The following is a 21855-nucleotide window of genomic DNA, read 5'->3' on the forward strand; positions in this document are numbered from 1 at the left end:
GGCGCCCATCTTCGAGATTTCGAGACGGCCTTCGCTTCGCCGCGGCGCGCGCGAGAACACCCTCCATCTTAGTTCCTCCGAGCGCGAGTATCTCTATCCGCCTTGTGTTTTTGACGGCGTTTTCGCTCCCCATTAACATCCTCCTCTCCAACACCCGAGGAGGATCGAAAAATTAAAAATAAAAAGACGTCGCAATATATATATAACATAACCATTAAAATGTTTGAGAAATGAAGGTATATTCTGAACAACGCGATTTTATACATGATATGGACTATATGTTTACTAACATGTTATTTTCAAGATCAATCTGTTCCTTAAGTAAGAAATGTATTAAAGACATACAAACACTGAACGGAAATCAAATATCATCAAATATTTGAAATTTTGATAATGTAGCGGATTGTATCAAACATTCGAACAAAATTCTAAAAACAATTATGTTAATATTTTTATAACACATCTTTTTGAATAAAATGTTAATTTTTTATTATTTGTTGTTTATTCGTTCGTTACACATTCAAATTAACATATCCTACTGGCCCTAGATATTCATTATAAAAAATATTTTAAAAACAAAACACAGGTAATATTATACGTTTTTAAGATAAATAATTTTATAGCTTAGCTAATGGGATAATATTTTATATAGCTTAGATAATTTTATAGCAATAATATAAAATTAATTACACAATAATTTTATAATGGCAAAATGAAATTTAGCTTATAAATTTTACACTTTCTATATGTCAAAATGGTCGAAACATGCTATTACAGTACAATCGTAAATGTCTTCATTTCTATTAACTGTAATGTATGCAAAAGATAAAAATAATATTTACAATAAAATGAGTTAGTCGATTTGAAAATTAAAGAAAATGTCTTTTCTAAAATAAAAGCGTTACCTGTTACTCCACACAATTTTGTATGTACATTTAAAGAAAGAAAGACAAATATTTTATTATATATTTAATTCCTTATCCTACTAGTTGAATTAGCCATGTTTAATATCAGATTTAACACCAAAAGCATTCAATCGCGAACTTATTGCTTCAAGAGACTATCATAAACTGATGGCTCTGTTGGCATTCCTGACAGTATATAGAAGGTACGTAGTGTTATATAAATAACGTCTTGATTATACGTAGCACAGGATATCTTACATATCGACAGAAGTCAATAAGTATAAACTTGTTTATGATTTTTATTCCATTTTCGTATATGAAGCTTTTATTTATAAAGACAATTTTTCTAAGAAACTATTCGCGAGAGAAAATTAATTGAAGAATTATAATCGCGCTTATACTTGCATGTATTGGCCGATCTTTTTTAATTAATATCTCGAAATTTTACGTGGTAGTTTTCAAAATAATATAGGATTTCTTAGTTCAGTTTAGCGATATTTACTTATGGTTTTACTTTGTTGCGAGATACTGGAAACACCCTGTATATGTATGTATCTGTGTAAAATAAACACATGTAAATATATAATCAACATCTATGTATTAAATTTACAGAATAATACAGAAAAATAACACAATATAATATTTAATACAATGTAATATTAGAAATATACATAATATTCATAATATGAATTATATTGTAATGTAATATAATAATTTTATACAATATTATACAATATAATATTTTTATACAATATTATGCAATACAACATTTTTAATATTATATTGTACAATTAATATTATATTGAAAAAATACAATTAAACAATTATTAATCTTTATATGACATTAGTGAATAATTAAGTATATACATTTATAAATATTATCACAATCATTTATTCTGTATTTTTAATTTCTAAATAGTTAATTTCTTAGAAATCTAGTTATTCAATTATTGAATAAAGATCGAAAATATTTTGTCTGTTTTTCGATCTCCGACCAGCGTGTTTCCATCTTCTGTTCAACATCGGTAATTGAAATGATTGAACTTTTGAGCTCTTTTTTTACAAATTCCTTTATCTAAAATGGATTATATTAATAATTATTATCAATAAATGATTTCGTATTTAATAATTGTACTGTCACACATACAGAGTATCATTATGAACAGAATTATAGAAAAATATTATATAAAATATAGAAATTTGATTTATTTAAAATTTACCTCGACCAACTGTCCCTTAGAATACGCATTGTTAATTATAACAATTAATGTTACAATCTCATTGACTTTTCTATAAAAAATAAAACAATACGTTTATAATTAATTCGTACAATTAATCTTCACATCTATATGTGTGGTATATCTTTATTAAATAATATTGTTACCCGTGTCTTATTGATTTGTAATTATTTAATAAACTTGTAAGCATATATTTAGTATGCCACTCAATGACAGAAAAATATTAGCATTTAAGGCATAAGCTCGCTTCGTCAGTCCAAGCTGATGACCAGATAGATTGAATAGTTCGAATAAAATTTGCGATAATTTTATTTTTAAATAATGGATTATAATTTCAGAATTTTTACTATAAGCCAAACATTCTAATATTTTATCATTTCCTTTCATGTAATTATTAAAAACTTTATTCCATGTATCACGATCTGCCGTTTTCAAACCATTGCAATATGTCCACCTCTTCCAACCAGGCAAAAGTCTACAGAAGACAGTCCAGAAAAGAAATAAAAATTTTCTAATCGAAATTGTGTTAATAGTTTCTTTAGTATTTTATAAATAATTTTTTGATATAAGTGATAACTAATTTCTCAAACATATGCAGAATATAAAAAAATTATCCTAGAAAAAGATTAAAATATTATGAAAAGAAGTACTTGTTTTCTTTAGGATTTGCTAGATGCCATTTCAAATGACGCTTAGACTTTTCTTCGCAAGGATTTTCATTTATAATACAATCCCACTTTGCGAGTTCTTGTTTTAAGCATTTAGCATGATCGCTGATGTGACTTTCGTCATACAGATTCCAATAATTAGATCTAAAATTCTGCATAAAATCAAACCTTAGCACTCCCTAAAATTTAATAACTATCATTATATTTAGTTTATTCATTATTTACAAGAACAGATATAATGTACGCGCAAATAAACGTTTTTCCTAAATAATTTTCTTTCATATTTCTTTAATATTTATGTGACTTCGTAGCATCAATATCATAATAAGTAGATTTACCAATTTTTTATTTGGGTGTGAATAGTTGTGTATATATTTTACCATCTAAATAGGTATGGATTTTATATCATTTAATGAATTTTTAGCACACATATCGATATATAAAATGTTTCATAAAATTGTGCTAACGTTCGTGAGTGGGTAGAACGCAATAAACTGAACAGAATGATTCTTTACCATTCTACAATTTTCGTAATAATTATTGAAATATTAATTAAAAATGTGAATAAGCGCGCGTTTCGCGGGACTATATCGTAGGATATGCGCGATAAGTGTGCCAGCGGCGAATGTCGCATAGCAATGAAAAAACAAGAGTCGAGGCACGCGCGAAGCTTTAGGAGACACTTTGTACATATATTTTAGTCTGTGCATATTGATGTATCGATTGATGTATCGATTTTGATATATGATTTTTATTATTATTTTCTTAATTTAAATCTGTGGCGTATCAAATATAGATTTTAAGTATTTTTAACTTTAAATATCAATTTCCTTTATAAAACAAGCATTTACAAGTGGATTATTATATATTAAATTATTATGTGTTGTATAATGTAAAGAGATTATCTTAATATTATATAAATCAGTTTCTCTGCAAAATGTTTGTATATTTTTAACATCGTAAACATTCGAATACTACGAAAGAAAATTAATATAAGAAAGATAATTGTGTTACATACTATGTTTTATAATTTCCTAAAACTAATTAAATATTAATTACACAATTTATCAACAATTATCACGTAAATACTAACGTATTATTATTATAGAAAAATAACTTGCTGAAATATTCAAAATTTATGTGATTGTATTAAATGTAAAGAAAAGATATATAACAAATATGTAACATAAGCGCCTTTGAATTTAAATTTCTGAATTTTGGTACAAAAAAAGTTAAATAATAATGTATAATTAATTTTTTTTGTTTAACTCACTACATATATCTATTTTTAAAAGAATTCATTATTATGATATGAAATCGTTGTATTATAAAATAGATAATTGATGTAATGGATAATTTTTTTATAAAAAAATGTAATTATATCTATATATATACCTTAAATTCAGGATAAAAATTTAAGAATGGAAAGATGGTCGACAAAAATTCAAATGCTTTGAGCATAGGATACCATGCTATATAATCTCTTTCCTGTGTCAAATAAGAAGCAATTTCCCAAAATACGGAGAATTCAAGTTTCTTCTCGATCGCAAAATGAAACGCATCATTGATGATTTGCGCTCGATTGAGAACATGTATATTACTATATTTTTGAGAATTTAAGTATTGTGCAATTTTTCGCCAGTTCGCAATATCATAATTGATGCGATAGTATCCTGTTATAAAATAAATTACTTTTGTCGATTATTAAATACTTTGAAATGATATATATTGATTAAACATATTTCGATATGTTAAAGATATTTCAGTATTAAACATATTATTATTATTAGAGAAGTTTGCATCTTCCGTTTTTTATTATTTAACATGAAGGTTGTATCAGCAATTCTACATATTACAGTAAGAAATGAAAATTTCAAATATATTGTTAAAATTTCAATATTCTTGCAATATCTTTTGTTATATCTTATATTATATTTTATATATTATATATATGAGTTATAATACATCTTATGATTATTTTTAATTAAAATTGATATCATATATGATATATATTAAATATATATATATATGTATGTATGTATGTCTGTATGTATAATAATTGAACAATTCTGACGATTTGGATATGCAATTTAGTGCAAACATAAAATGGCTTCGACTACAAACATTATATATGTATATATATATATATATATATATATATAATAATTATACAAATATATGTATTTATATATTGAAATATATATACTTTAAATTATATACAGGGTGTCCTAGACCACCCGTACACCCCTTTTCTTTCAAAAACTAAGCATTTTAGAGAAAAATGTTTTAGACAAATGTTGTTTGGTTTCGAGGGGGCCATAAGATGGTACCATTGGTTTGACCTTAAAGAGTCATTTGAAGGTCACGTGAAGGACACTTCAATTTTTTTAAATAGAATACCCTATATATTTTTGCACATTCTTGTAGCCCATCTCGAGAGCTTTCTAAAACACTATAATTAAGTTAGTTTTCATTAAGTACTTTCCGAGTTATGAGGCTTGAAATAATTTCTTAATTTTACGTAAATCATAAAATATCTTGTAAAATATTCATTTTTCGATTATCTTACCTTAATATTTTTATGTACAAAATAATAAGAGGAATCAATTGGTGTAAAAGAAACACAGTTATTTTTAAGAAAAATAATGTAATTTGTAATTAACAATTACATATTTTTTCTTAAAAGTTTCTTTTACACCAATTGATTCCTCTTTTTTGTACATAAAAATATTAAGGTAAGATAATCGAAAAATGAATATTTTACAAGATATTTTATGATTTACGTAAAATTAAGAAATTATTTCAAGCCTCATAACTCGGAAAGTACTTAATGAAAACTAACTTAATTATAGTGTTTTGGAAAGCTCTCGAGATGAGCTACAAGAATATGCAATAATATATAGGGTATTCCATTTAAAAAAATTGAAGTGACCTTCACGTGTCCTTCAAATGACTCTTTAAGGTCAAACCAATGGTACCGTCTTATGGGCCCCTCGAAACCAAACAACTTTTGTCTGAAACATTTTTCCCTAAAATGCTTAGTTTTTGAAAGAAAAGGGGTGTACGGGTGGTCTAGGACACCCTGTACAATATAATTGTAAATTTATTATTATATAATAGATAATATAGATAATATAGATGTAAATTTATTATTCAATATTTACCAGCTTGTTGTAAATTGAAAATAATCCATTGATTTTTTTCAAGAAAGAGTTCAGTTTTTGAATGCCATGATGTTAACAAAATATTCGTCCAAGTTATGGTGAAATTGGGATTCGACTCCGTAGTATAACTAACAGGAATATAATATTGTTCCTCATCTAATTTGTTGCGAAATTGTACCGATACGCTTACAGCATCAGTAGAATAATTTCGCGTCACCTTCAATGCGGAAGGATACCTCTGCATAATCCACGAATTTATCGTATCTTTTATATTAAAATCATACTTAAAATTCAATTCAATCATCTTAGATCTCATAGCGTCCCATAAATGATCGGCAGTTGTTGCTTCAGGCTTACGAAGTCTGTAAGATTTAACATCATAATAATTTTAACACTATACTAAAAATGATAAATAAATAATAAGGAAAGAGATCATAATTTACACAGAATTTATTTTCTTATTTTAATCTATAATGTAACTTCTACAGAGATAGAAATTTATGAACTTTACTATAATTGTACATATATAGAAATTTATGAACTTTACTATAATTGTACATATATACAGGGTGACCCATTTTAACTTAGGCAGCCAAATAACTCGAAAAATAAGCAAGATAGAGAAAAATGTTTTAGACAAAAGTTGTATGGTTTCGAGGGGGCCATAAGATGGTATCATTGGTTTGACCTTGAAGAGTCATTTGAAGGTCACGTGAAGGTCACTTCAATTTTTTTAAATGGAACATCATATATATTTTTATACATTCTTGTAGCTCATCTCGAGAGCTTTCCAAAACACTATAATTAAGTACATTTTCGTTAAGTACTTTTTGAGTTATGAGGCTTGAAATAATTTCTTAATTTTACATAAACCGTAAAATATCTTGTAAAATATTCATTTTTCGATTACCTTACCTTAATAGTTTTATGTACAAAATAATGAGAGGAATCAATTGGTGTAAAGAAAACACATAGTTGTTTCGAAGAAAAAATATGTAATTTGCAATTAACAATTCCATATTTTTTCTTAAAAACAACTATGTGTTTTCTTTACACCAATTGATTCCTCTCATTATTTTGTACATGAAAGTATTAAGGTAAGATAATCGAAAAATGAATATTTTACAAGATATTTTACGGTTTATGTAAAATTAAGAAATTATTTCAAGCATCATAACTCAAAAAGTACTTAACGGAAAGGTACTTAATTATAGTGTTTTGGAAAGCTCTCGAAATAAGCTACAAGAATGTACAAAAATATATAGGGTATTCCATTTAAAAAAATTGAAGTGACCTTCACGTGACCTTCAAATGACTCTTCAAGGTCAAACCAATGATACCATCTTATGGCCCCCTCGAAACCATACAACTTTTGTCTAAAACATTTTTCTCTATCTTGCTTATTTTTCGAGTTATTTGGCTGCCTAAGTTAAAATGGGTCACCCTGTATATATATATAAAAATTAATAAATATAAGACTCGAAATATAAAATTAAACAAAAACTTATATTTAAAATATAATATAATTAAATAATTAAACAAATACTTATATTATATATATATATATGGGGAATTCTTTTTTAAATCAGCCACCCCCCCTGCCCATTTCAATTTTGGGGAAAAAAATTTTTTTAGCACACGAAAAAATTTGTCAAGAAGTCTAGTTTTTGATGCCGTTAGGTGTTTTTAAAAAAAAAAATTTTCTAACCTCAAAAAAACTGTCTAAAGTGAGGCATCTCGCAAAAAAATGCCATTTTTTAGTCAAAAATGATCGAAAAAATTATAATTCGTCAATAATTTTGACCAAATTACTCATTAAAAGTATTTTGGGGGTCGCTGAACAAGAATCCGATGTCAGATTTCAAATTCAAGATGGCGGATCCAAGATGGCGGACAATATTTTTCTTACTGTTGACCGATTTCTACTAAATTCTGTATGTAGGGGTTTTTGGGATCGCTGATTACGATTCCGATTTTGAATTTCAAATTCAAGATGTCTGATCCAAGATGGCGGACCTTAATTTCAAATTCCAGATTGCGGATCCAAAATGGTGGACAGATATTTTCTTATTATTGGCTGATTTCTACAAAATTTTGTAAACGGAAGTTTTTGAGGTCTCTGATAACGAATTTGAGCTCAGGTTCCAAATTCAAGATGGCGGACCCAAGATGGTACATAAATGTCTGTTTTTAAAAAAGTAATGTCCGCCGTCTTGGATCCGCCATCTTGAATTTGGAACCTGAGCTCAAATTCGTTATCAGAGACCTCAAAAACTTCCGTTTACAAAATTTTGTAGAAATCAGCCAATAATAAGAAAATATATGTCCACCATTTTGGATCCGCAATCTGGAATTTGAAATTAAGGTCCGCCATCTTGGATCAGACATCTTGAATTTGAAATTCAAATTCGGAATCGTAATCAGCGATCCCAAAAACCCCTACATACAGAATTTAGTAGAAATCGGTCAACAGTAAGAAAAATACTGTCCGCCATCTTGGATCCGCCATCTTGAATTTGAAATCTGACATCGGATTCTTGTTCAGCGACCCCCAAAATACTTTTAATGAGTAATTTGGTCAAAATTATTGACGAATTATAATTTTTTCGATCATTTTTGACTAAAAAATGGCATTTTTTTGCGAGATGCCTCACTTTAGACAGTTTTTTTAAGGTTAGAAAATTTTTTTTTTTTAAAACACCTAACGGCATCAAAAACTAGACTTCTTGACAAATTTTTTCGTGTGCTAAAAAAATTTTTTTCCCCAAAATTGAAATGGGCAGGGGGGGTGGCTGATTTAAAAAAGAATTCCCCATATATATATATATATATATATATATTTATATATATATATATATATATATATATATTTATATATATATATATATATATATATATATATAATATAAGCATTAAAATGTATGAGAAATGAAGGTATATTCTGAACAACGCGATTTTATACATGATATGGACTATATGTTTACTAACATGTTATTTTCAAGCTCAATCTGTTCCTTAAGTAAGAAACGTATTAAAAACATACAAACACTGAACGGAAATCAAATATCATCAAATATTTGAAATTTTGATAATGTAGCGAATCGTATGAAACATTCCAACAAAATTCTAAAAACAATTATGTTAATTAGAAAAAACAATAGGCAATAGAGAGCATGGGAATTAAATTTGACTTAAAGTAAAGTAAATAATCAGGCAATTATGTTAATATTTTTATAACACATCTTTTTGAATAAAATGTTAATTTTTTATTATTTGTTATTTATTCGTTCGCTACACATTCAAATTAACATCTTACTGGCCCTAGATATTCATTATAAAAAATATTTTAAAAACAAAACACAGGTAATAATATACGTTTTTAAGATAGATAATTTTATAGCTTAGATAATGAGATATTATTTTATATAGCTTAGATAATTTTCTAGCAATAATATAAAATTAATTACACAATAATTTTATAATGTCAAAAAGAAATTTAGCTTATAAATTTTACACTGTCTATATGTCAAAATGGTCGAAACATGCTATTACAGTACAAACGTAAATGTCTTCATTTCTATTAACACTGTAATGTATGCAAAAGATAAAAATAATATTTACAATAAAATGAGTTAGTCGATTTGAAAATTAAAGAAAATCGTTTATAAAAGAGAAAGTCTTTTATAAAATAAAAGCGTTACCTGTTACTCCACACAATTTTGTATGCACATTTAAAGAAAGAAAGATAAATATTTTATTATATATTTAATGCCTTATCCTACTAGTTGAATTAGCCAGGTTTAATATCAGATTTAACAACAAAAGCATTCAATCGCGAACTTATCGCTTCAAGAGACTATCATAAACTGATGGCTCTGTTGGCATACCTGACAGTATATTGAAGGTACGTAGTGTTATACAGGGTTTAGCAAAAGTGTGGAAACCCCTTAATATTTCGAAAAATACGCATTTTAAAAAAAAATGTTTCGTACAAAAGTTATAGGGTTTTATGTGGCGCATTACACAGCAACATTATTATGACCTCGAATAGCGTTGTCAAGGTTATGTGAAGGTCACCTCCAACTTTTTAAATGGGACACCCTATATGCTTTTGCATATTCTTGTAGCTTATCTCGAGAGCTTTCCAAAACACTATAATTAAGTTAGTTTTCATTAAGTACTTTCCGAGTTACGAGGCTTGAAATCATTTCTTAATTTTACATAAACCATAAAATATCTTGTAAAATATTCATTTTCCAATTATCTTACCTTAATACTTTTATGTACAAAATAATGAGAGGAATCAATTGGTGTAAAGAAAAAACAGTTGTTTTTAAGAAAAAATATGTAATTTGCAATTGACAATTACATATTTTTTCTTAAAACCAACTGTGTGTTTTCTTTACACTAATTGATTCCTCTTATTATTTTGAACATAAAAGTATTAAGGTAAGATAATCGAAAAATGAATATTTTACAAGATATTTTATGGTTTATGTAAAATAAAGAAATAATTTGAAGCCTCATAACTCGGAAAGTACTTAATGAAAACTAACTTAATTATAGTGTTTTGGGAAGCTCTCGAGATAAGCTACAAGAATATGTAAAAGCATATAGGGTCCCACTTAAAAAGTTGGAGGTGACCTTCACATAACCTTGACAACGCTATTCGAGGTCATAATAATGTTGCTTGTGTAATGCGCCACATAAAACCCTATAACTTTTGTATGAAACATTTTTTTTTTAAATGCTTATTTCTCAAAATATTAAGGGGTTTCCACACTTTTGCTAAACCCTGTATAAATAACGTCTTGATTATACGTAGCACAGGATATCTTACATATCGAACAGAAAGTCAATAAGTTTAAACTTGTTTATGTTTTTTGTTCCATTTTCGTATATGAAGCTTTTATTTATAAAGACAATTTTTCTAAGAAACTATTCGCGAGAGAAAATTAATTGAAGAATTATAATCGCGCTTATACTTGCATGTATTGGCCGATCATTTTTAATTAATGTCTCGAAATATCACGTGGTGGTTTTCAAAATGATATGAGATTTTTTAGTTCAGTTTAGCGATATTTACTTATGGTTTTACTTTGTTGCGAGATACTGGAAACACCGTGTATATGTATGCATCTGTGTAAAATAAACACATGTAAATATATAATCAACATCTATGTATTAAATTTACAGAATAATACAGAAAAGTAACACAATATAATATTTAATATAATATAATATTAGAAATATACATAATATTCATAATATGAATTATATTGTAATGTAATATAATAATTTTATACAATATTATGCAGTACAATATTTTTAATATTATATTGTACAATTAATATTATATTGATAAAATACAATTAAACAATTATTAATTTTTATATGACATTAGTGAATAATTAAGTATATACATTTATAAATATTATTACAATCATTTATTCTATAATTTTAATTTTTAAATAGTTAATGTCTTAGAAATCTAATTATTCAATTTTTGAATAAGGATCGAAAATATTTTGTCTGCTCTTCTATTTCCGACCAGCGTGTTCCTATCTTCTGTTCAATATCGGTAATTGAAATGATTGAACTTTTGAGTCCTTCTTTTACAAATTCCTTTATCTAAAATGGATTATTTTAATAATTATTATCAATAAATGATTTCGTATTTAATAATTGTACTGTCACACATACAGAGTATCATTATGAACAGAACTATAGAAAAATATTATATAAAATATAGAAATCTGATCCATTTAAAATTTACCTCATCCAACTGTTCCTTAGAATACGCATTGTTAATTATAATAATTAATGTCACAATCTCATTGACTCCCCTATCAAGAATAAAACAATATTATAACTAATTCGTACAATAAATCTTCACATCTATGTGTAGCATATCTTTATTAAATAATATCGTCACCTGTGTATTATTGTTTCGTAATTACTTAATAAACTTGTAAGCATGTACTTAGTATTCCTCTCAAGAACAGAAAGGAAAATATTAGCAGTTAAGGCATGAGCTCGCTTTATCGATTCACATTGAATATCAGATACATTATACAAAGATTTAAGTAAAATATTTAATATTTTAGTTTCTAAATAATGGATTATAATTTCAGAATTTTTACTATAAGCCAAACATTCTAATATTTCATCATTTCCTTTCATGTAATCATTAAAAACTTTATTCCATGTATCACGATCTGCCGTTTTCAAACCATTGCAATATGTCCACCTCTTCCAACCAGGCAAAAGTCTACAGAAGACAGTCCAGAAAAGAAATAAAAATTTTCTAATCGAAATTGTGTTAATAGTTTCTTTAGTATTTTATAAATAATTTTTTGATATAAGTGATAACTAATTTCTCAAACATATGCAGAATATTAAAAAAATAATCCTAGAAAAAGAATAAAATATTATGAAAAGAAGTACTTGTTTTCTTTAGGATTTGCTAGATGCCATTTCAAATGACGCTTAGACTTTTCTTCGCAAGGATTTTCATTTATAATACACTCCCACTTTGCGAGTTCTTGTTTTAAGCATTTAGCATAATCGCTGATGTAACTTTCGTCATACAGATTCCAATAATTAGATCTAAACTTCTGCATAAAATCAAACCTTAGCACTCCCTAAAATTTAATAACTATCATTATATTTAGTTAATTCATTATTTACAAGAACAGATATAATGTACGCGCAAATAAACGTTTTTACTAAATAATTTTCTTTCATATTTCTCTAATATTTATGTGACTTCGTAGCATCAATATCATAATAAGTAGATTAACCAATTTCTTATTTGTGTGTGAATAATTGTGTATATATTTTATCATCTAAATAGGTATGGATTTTATATCAATTAATGAATCGTTAACACACATATCTTTATATAAAGTGTTTCATAAGATTGTGCTAACGTTCTTGAGTGGGTAGAACGCAATAAACTGAACAGAAAGATTCTTTACCATTCTACAATTTTCGTAATAATTATTGAAATATTAATTAAAAATGTGAATAAGCGTGCGTTTCGCGAGACTATATCGTAGGATATGCGCGATAAGTGTGCCAGCGGCGAATGTCGCATAGCAATGAAAAAACAGGAGTCGAGGCACGCGCGATCAAGCTTTACGAGACACTTTGTACATATATTTTAGTCTGTGCATATTGATGTGTCGATTGATGTATCGATGTTGATATATGATTTTTATTTTCTTAATTATTATTTTCTTAATTTAAATCTGTGGCGTATCAAAAATAGATTTTAAGTATTTTAAACTTTAAATATCAATTTCCTTTATAAAACAAGCATTTAAAAGTGGATTATTATATGTATATTAAATTATTATGTGTTGTATAATGTAAAAAGATTATCTTAATATTATATAAATCAGTTTCTCTGCAAAATGTTTGTATATTTTTAACATCGTAAACATTCGAATACTACGAAAGAAAATTAATGTAAGAAAGGTAATTGTGTTATATACTGTGTTCTATAATTTCCTAAAACTAATTAAATATTAATTACACAATTGATCAACAATTATCATGTAAATACTAACGTATTATTATTATAGAAAAATAACTTGATGAAATATTTAAAGTTTATGTGATTGTAGTAAATATAAAGAAAAAATATATAACAAATATGTAACATAAGCGCCTTTTGAATTTAAATTTCTGAATTTTGATACAAAAAAAATTAAATAATAATGTATAATAATTTTTTTGCTTAACTCACTACATATATCTATTTTTAAAAGAATTCATTATTATGATATGAAATCGTTGTATTATAAAATAGATAATTGATGTAATGGATAATTATTTTATAAAAAAATGTAATTATATCTATATATATACCTTAAATTCAGGATAAAAATTTAAGAATGGAAAGATGTTCGAAAAAAATTCAAATGCTTTGAGCATAGGATACCATGCTATATAATCTCCTTCCTGTGCCAAATAAGAAGCGAGTTCCCAAAATACGGAGAATTCAAGTTTCTTCTCTATCGCAAAATGAAAAGCATCATTGATGATTTGCGCTCGATTGAGAACATGTATATTACTATATTTTTGAGAATTTAAGTATTGTGCAATTTTTCGCCAATTCGCAATATCATAATTGACGCGATAGTATCCTGTTATAAAATAAATTACTTTTGTTGATTATTAAATACTTTAAAATGATGATAAAAATGATATTAATTATAAACATATTTCGTGATGTTAAAAATATTACGAAATTAAATATATTATTATAATTAGAAATGTTTGCATCTTCCGTTTTTATTATGTAACATGAAGGCTGTATCAGCAATTCTACATATTACAGCAAGAGATGAAAATTTCAAATATATTGTTAAAATTTCAATATTCTTGCAATATCTTTTGTTATATCTTATATTATATATATGAAATTTAATACATCTTATGAATATTTTTAATTAAAATTGATATCATATATGATATATATGATATATTATATATATATATATTTATATATGTATATATATATGTATGTATGTATGTATGTATAATAATTGAACAATTCTGACAATTTGGATATGCTATTTAGTGCAAACATAAAATGGCTTCGACTACAATATAATAATTATACAAATATATGTATTTTCATATTTAAATATATATACTTGAAATTATATACAATATAATTGTAAATTTATTATTATATAATAGGCAATATAGATGTAGATTTATTATTCAGTATTTACCAGCTTGTTGTAAATTGAAAATAATCCATTGATTATTCTCAAAAAAGTAAAATTCAATTTTTGAATGCCGTGGTGTTAACAAACTATTTGTCCAAGTTATGGCAAAATTGGGATTCGACTCCGTAGCATAAGTAAGAGGTATATAATATTGTTTTTCATCTAATTTGTTGTAAAATTGTACCGATACAGTTACATGATAAGTAGAGTAATTTCGCTTCACCTCCAACACGGAAGGATACCTCTGCATAATCCACGAATTTATCATATCTTTTATATTAAAATCACACTTAAAATTCAATTCAATCATCTTAGATTTCATAGCGTTCCATAAATGATCGGCAGTTGTTGCTTCAGGCATACTAAGTCTATAAGATTTAACATCATAATAATTTTAACACTAAACTAAAAATGATAAATAAATAATAAGGAAAAAGATCATAATTTACACATAATTTATTTTCGTATTTTAATCTATAATGTAACTTCTACAGAAGTAGAAATTTATGAAGTTTAATATAATTGTATATATATATATATATATATATATATATATATATATATATATATATATATATATATACAGGGTGTCCTAGACCACACGTACACCCCTTTTCTTTTAAAAACTAAGCATTTTAGAGAAAAATGTTTCAGACAAAAGTTTTATGGTTTCGAGGGGGCCATAAGACGGTATCATTGGTTTGACCTTGAATAGTTATTTGAAGGTCACATGAAGGTCACCTTCAATTTCTTAAATGGAACCTACTATTTGTCATTACATATTCTTGTAGCTTATCTCGAGAGCTTTCCAAAACACTATAATTAAGTACCTTTTCGTTAAGTACTTTTTGAGTTATGAGGCTTGAAATAATTTCTTAATTTTACATAAACCGTAAAATATCTTGTAAAATATTCATTTTTCGATTATCTTACCTTAATACTTTTACGTACAAAATAATGAGAGGAATCAATTGGTGTAAAGAAAACACATAGTTGTTTTGAAGAAAAAATATATAATTTGCAATTAACAATTCCATATTTTTTCTTAAAAACAACTATGTGTTTTCTTTACACCAATTGATTCCTTTCATTATTTTGTACATAAAAGTATTAAGATAAGATAATCGAAAAATGAATATTTTACAAGATATTTTACGGTTTATCTAAAATTAAGAAATTATTTCAAGCCTCATAACTCAAAAAGTACTTAACGAAAAGGTACTTAATTATAGTGTTTTGGAAAGCTCTCGAGATAAGCTACAAGAATATGCAATGACAAATAGTAGGTTCCATTTGAGAAATTGAAGGTGACCTTCATGTGACCTTCAAATAACTCTTCAAGGTCAAACCAATGATACCCTCTTATAGCCCCCTCGAAACCATAAAACTTTTGTCTGAAACATTTTTCTCTAAAATGCTTTGTTTCCGAAATAATTCCGTGCGTTAATTAAAATGGCTCACCCTGTATACAGGGTGATCCATTTTAACTTAGGCAGCCAAATAACTCGAAAAATAAGCAAGATAGAGAAAAATGTTTTAGACAAAAGTTGTATGGTTTCGAGGGGGCCATAAGATGGTATCATTGGTTTGACCTTGAAGAGTCATTTGAAGGTCACGTGAAGGTCACTTCAATTTTCTTAAATGGAACATCCTATATATTTTTGTACATTCTTGTAGCTCATCTCGAGAGCTTTCCAAAACACTATAATTAAGTACATTTTCGTTAAGTACTTTTTGAGTTATGAGGCTTGAAATAATTTCTTAATTTTACATAAACCGTAAAATATCTTGTAAAATATTCATTTTTCGATTACCTTACCTTAATAGTTTTATGTACAAAATAATGAGAGGAATCAATTGGTGTAAAGAAAACACATAGTTGTTTTTAAGAAAAAATATGGAATTGTTAATTGCAAATTACATATTTTTTCTTCGAAACAACTATGTGTTTTCTTTACACCAATTGATTCCTCTCATTATTTTGTACATAAAACTATTAAGGTAAGGTAATCGAAAAATGAATATTTTACAAGATATTTTACGGTTTATGTAAAATTAAGAAATTATTTCAAGCCTCATAACTCAAAAAGTATTTAACGAAAATGTACTTAATTATAGTGTTTTGGAAAGCTCTCGAGATGAGCTACAAGAATGTACAAAAATATATAGGATGTTACATTTAAAAAAATTGAAGTGACCTTCACGTGACTTTCAAATGACTCTTCAAGGTCAAACCAATGATACCATCTTATGGCCCCCTCGAAACCATACAACTTTTGTCTAAAACATTTTTCTCTATCTTGCTTATTTTTCGAGTTATTTGGCTGCCTAAGTTAAAATGGGTCACCCTGTATATATATATATATATATATATATATATATATATATAAAATCTACGAATCTATCGTGTATATAATACATAATATATAATATATACAATTATTGATTATATACACGATAGATTCATGGATTTTATATGTTATAAAAATAAAAAAAATATATATACATATTATTTTTATAACATATAAAGAAATAATAAAAACATATATACATATATGTAATATATATATTTTTTAGTATATATTTTTAATAAAAATATTTTATTTATATTTTATGTATATATTTTTATTTAATATATATTAATATATATTTATTAATAATTATGTTAGCATTCGTCGTGACTGAATGAATAATAAATTAATTTTTATATTACAAAGATTTTAGAGTGTTTATATTCTATGTTTGTAAAACTGCATTCTCCAAATCATTCAATTTAAATTATTTGATATTTAGAAAATATGAATATCTATTATATATTTATTAAGAAAAAAGTTGAAATTCAATCTTAACAAAAATTCATACGTATAAAATAGCAGTATAAATTTATGCTTTTAAATATCTATGTCTTTTAAACATTAAAAAACTGGTAATGTATTATTAAATCTATTTTATACTTTGATTTATCTTTCCTTTTCCTCTATGATGTATATATTATTACATTACAATACATTATACTTACTGATTATACAAATATTTCACGAATCCCTTTGAAAATATATCATGTGGTAATGTTCGTTCTAACATGCGCCATATAATGGATCCTATAATGTTTAAAAGAAAAAAAATTTAATATATTTAAAATCCCTTTACTGAAATGTGCAATAAAGGGTTGTGAATATATTTGTAACTAATAAAACTAAATATATCACACACAAAATTTGTGCAATTAAATCAAAGTAAGTAGCTATAAAAAATTATTAAATACATTTCAACGAAAAAATTTGTAATAATAGATAAATAGTGAATGATTAAAAATTTGTTAAAAATAATAAATTAGACAATTATAAGGAATCAGTTAATTTTATATTTTATTTTGATTTTTTGAAATCTTAGATAAACATGTATAGTTATAATTTAAAAAAAATTACACATTAAAAAATTATCCAAAAATTATATAAAAATTTAATTTTAAAGTTAGATATTATTACGTTTTTGCAAATATTATGAAAAAATATATTAAATTTTACAAATGAAGGGCCTTGCACCGTTCTTTCTACGGAAATTGAATTTCTAAGAAATTTGAATTTTGATTGAATTTCCTTAATTTTGGAAATAAATAGTTTACGTGAAAACACAAAAAAATTTATAAAATGTCAAAATAAATGTCATAAGGTTGATGAAGTGGTTTCGTCACTACAAGTATTCAAATATCGAAATAAGGCGTTATTTCAATACTATTAAGGAAAAGTAAATAATATATTAAATAAAATAAATAATATATTAGAATGTCATACACAGTTGATCATTTATATTAATACATTTTACTAATTTATTAACATGGAAAAAATGTGTGTGTAGCAGCATCGCCGCTGTCGTCGCCATAACATGCCATTTGATATTAGATAAAATATAATTAGTTGAAAGTATAGTTATTATATAAGTTTCCCCTAAGTCTCCCCCTTCGAATGGAAGAGGGATACAACTTCCCTAATTGCTTTAAAAGACTAGCCTCTCAAAATAATTAAACACCTGTTTCATGATTTTTCGTAATTTTTGAACCGCTTCTGAAATATAGTATATGGGATGTTTATGGACACTCTATATATACATTTATGTACATATTTTCCACGTAAATATAATATCTATGTATTAATAAAAGTAATCAACTGTGTGTGATTCTACTCAATAATACATTATTTATTTTCTCTCAGTAGTAATGAAATAACGTTTTATTTCGACATTTGAACGCTTGTAGCGACGAAATGGCTCTATCAAACGATATCGCGGTTAATGTGACTTTTAATTTGCCACAAACTATTTATTTCCAGAGTTTCTGCAAATTTCACAAAACTTCTAAATTCAATTTCCATAAGAATCGTACAGGGTCTTTTGTTTATAAATGACTTTTCTCATTTTCTATGAAATTAACATTCAGAAATTTATAATTATTTAATTGTTTAATTATGCAGTGTCTTACGCATACCTTTGATTTGAGAGAGAGAAGACTGTAAATAATTTTCAGGATAACTATTATATTCTATAGTAGAATTTATAACAACATAAGTATTTAGATAGAGTAATTCATGTTGAATTTGAACTACAAACAAATCCATCTCTCGAGAATTTAACAAAACCTAAAATCAATTCGATATAATCATAACTTATCATAAATAATCAAAAAGAAAATGTTTTTGGTACATATCAAAATTAGCTTATTATATGCTATTGTTAATAATAAAGTTTGTATGTGTGTTTGTGTGTGTAAATTTTTCTGCGATAATTTTCATACAAAAACATATACATATTTAGTTCTTATTAAATTTCTTTCACCGGATTTCTAGAAATTTTAGAGACTTGGATTCTTATAATTTCTTATATTTAAGAAATAAAACAGAATATTTGCACAAATATTTAACAATTATTTATATTGCTAAACTATTAATCATTTGACTGCGTATTCAAATAGCGTTAGTAATAAAATAACCTGGCCATTAATGTATGCTTGATAAAATATATTAAATCCTTCGTTTAAACGTGTATGAGGCCAGAAGTAAGTTGGTCTGAACAGATTTCTAATATATTTTTGTACCATCCCACGTGCAATTAAGCGCGCAATTATCGTTTTATATGCAACAGGATCTAATTCTTCTTTATAAGTGATATCTGCTTCTCTAAAAATAATTATAAATACTAATGTGTATCAAAAATTTTGGATATTAATATAATTTCTTACGTAAATGAATTACAATATAATATGTAATTAAAATAATTTTTAAAATATACCTATATTTTTAACTTTATATATTACCGATAAAAAATGAAACCCAAAGTCTGTTCCATATCATTTTGTAAATCCGGGATTACGACATGATCCACTTTGCTCTCAAATGAAACAGAGGTCCGCGTAACTCCTCTCCTCCAAATATTCCAATTACGTATGTATACACTAATGGAAGAAATAACAGTTTTCGCAAATTTTAAATGCGGTTCCGATTGTGGTCTGAACCATATGGATGAACGAAATGTTTCATCATCCGAGAGGATGATCGGATGAGAACCGGATATCAGAAATGCTACACTATCTATGGAGATCAAAGGAGTCTCGTGAAAACGTGTCCACATCATAATATCGGGAATAAATATATTATCTCGTATCGGCATATTTGACAAAGCTTTGTATTTTGTATGATGCAGTATGGAAATAACAAAAGTACTTCTTAATTCTGGCTTGTCCCAATATGGAAGTATTTGCTGTTTTTTCGCTGGGAAACCTGTTGCGATTAACCACCTGCCGTATTTTAATGACATATTTTAGGTAATTATTAATTTTAGATAATTGTAAGCGTAGAATGCACAAATGTGCAATTTGATTTTGATATTTCATATATTCTTCTACTTACTCTATTTCTGCATCTTTGTTTATGTACGGAATTCCGAAAGATTCCCTTACGATATTAATTGAGATTTCAGACTCTATATACAGATCGTACATTCCTCGCAACAAGACATCACCGAAATCGAGCATGACAATATTGTTTTTAATAAAATTTCTTGAGTTTGTTTCATAAACCGTACCATTATTATTCTTTAATGTCGATACTATTATACTCGCTGAATCCGGTGCATAAAAACTTATGTATTGTTTTGCATAAGAAATATTTAAAGTAATTATGCATTTGCTACGGAGATAATTATTGTGTAACATTAGCTCTATGTTATAATGTGTCGGAAGTATATAATCTGATATATTGCTTGATTTATTGTTTAATACACTGCGCACGATTTTCGATTCTTCATCGATTCCTTTGATTTTTGATTCTTCATCATCCACATGACTCGCTATTGCCATCATGGCAAGATATATTATACTAATAGTTAATAATTGTTTTAAGAATGTCATGTTGAATTTCACTCGGATATCTATAAAAAAACGTTTCTTCATTAAGAAAAAAAGTATTTGCAAAGAGTATGCAATAAAATCGATTTTTGTGTGAAAAAACGTTCAAAAAAATTTACCAAACACTTCATAAGAAAATACGATTAATTTAAAAAGAAATTAAAATAATACAGTTTAATAAGTAAAGGAATGATTAGAAAAGATAAATATACAAATTATTAAAACGACATATGAAATATTTTTTTCGGATTGGAATATTAGGAGATATGAAGGATGTATTTAGATAATTCCAGTAAGACAAGCACAATAAACATAAGTCTTATTTATCTCAATTTAGCTATCTTTAAGATTTGTCCTAGTAAAATTACATATTTGACTGTATATATATATTATATATATATATATATATATATATATATATATATATTTAATATAAGCATTAAAATGTATGAGAAATGAAGGTATATTCTGAACAACGTGATTTTATACACGATATGGACTATATGTTTACTAACATGTTATTTTCAAGATCAATCTGTTCCTTAAGTAAGAAATGTATTAAAAACATACAAACACTGAACGGAAATCAAATATCATCAAATATTAGAAATTTTGATAATGTAGCAGATTGTATCAAACATTCGAACAAAATTCTAAAAACAATTATGTTAATATTTTTATAACACATCTTTTTGAATAAAATGTTAATTTTTTATTATTTGTTGTTTATTCGTTCATT

General features: G+C 26.0%; 1 protein-coding gene across 1 annotated transcript; it reads right to left on the reverse strand.

Annotated features, from left to right (window-relative positions):
- Positions 1 to 11474: 11474 nt before the first annotated feature.
- LOC145974868 (aminopeptidase N-like) lies at positions 11475 to 21125 on the reverse strand. Its single transcript, XM_083104937.1, has 11 exons — positions 20620 to 21125; positions 20028 to 20507; positions 19704 to 19890; positions 19203 to 19353; positions 17739 to 17820; positions 14723 to 15087; positions 13851 to 14128; positions 12423 to 12619; positions 11911 to 12246; positions 11752 to 11821; positions 11475 to 11606 (listed from the first exon to the last, which is right to left on the reverse strand). Exons 1-11 carry the CDS (start codon positions 21117 to 21119, stop codon positions 11475 to 11477), a joined length of 2778 nt encoding a protein of 925 aa, XP_082961063.1. The 5' UTR covers positions 21120 to 21125.
- Between the last annotated feature and the right edge of the window lie 730 nt (positions 21126 to 21855).

This window comes from Camponotus vicinus, unplaced genomic scaffold (genome assembly GCF_025532165.1).
Source record: "Camponotus vicinus isolate PSW18456_S1 unplaced genomic scaffold, iyCamVici1.0 SCAF_7, whole genome shotgun sequence".
In the NCBI taxonomy this organism is placed as follows: domain Eukaryota; kingdom Metazoa; phylum Arthropoda; class Insecta; order Hymenoptera; family Formicidae; genus Camponotus; species Camponotus vicinus.

Bases quoted from the DNA above. Each gene is read 5' to 3' on its own strand.
- LOC145974868 (XM_083104937.1), bottom strand. From the start codon at position 21,119: ATGACATTCTTAAAACAATTATTAACTATTAGTATAATATATCTTGCC. The intron at 15,088-17,738 runs GTAAGTATAATG...TAAATCTTATAG, and splicing joins GTGAAATATTTGTATAATCA to ACTTAGTATGCCTGAAGCAA. The intron at 11,822-11,910 runs GTGACGATATTA...TATTCTTGATAG, and splicing joins TACGAAACAATAATACACAG to GGGAGTCAATGAGATTGTGA.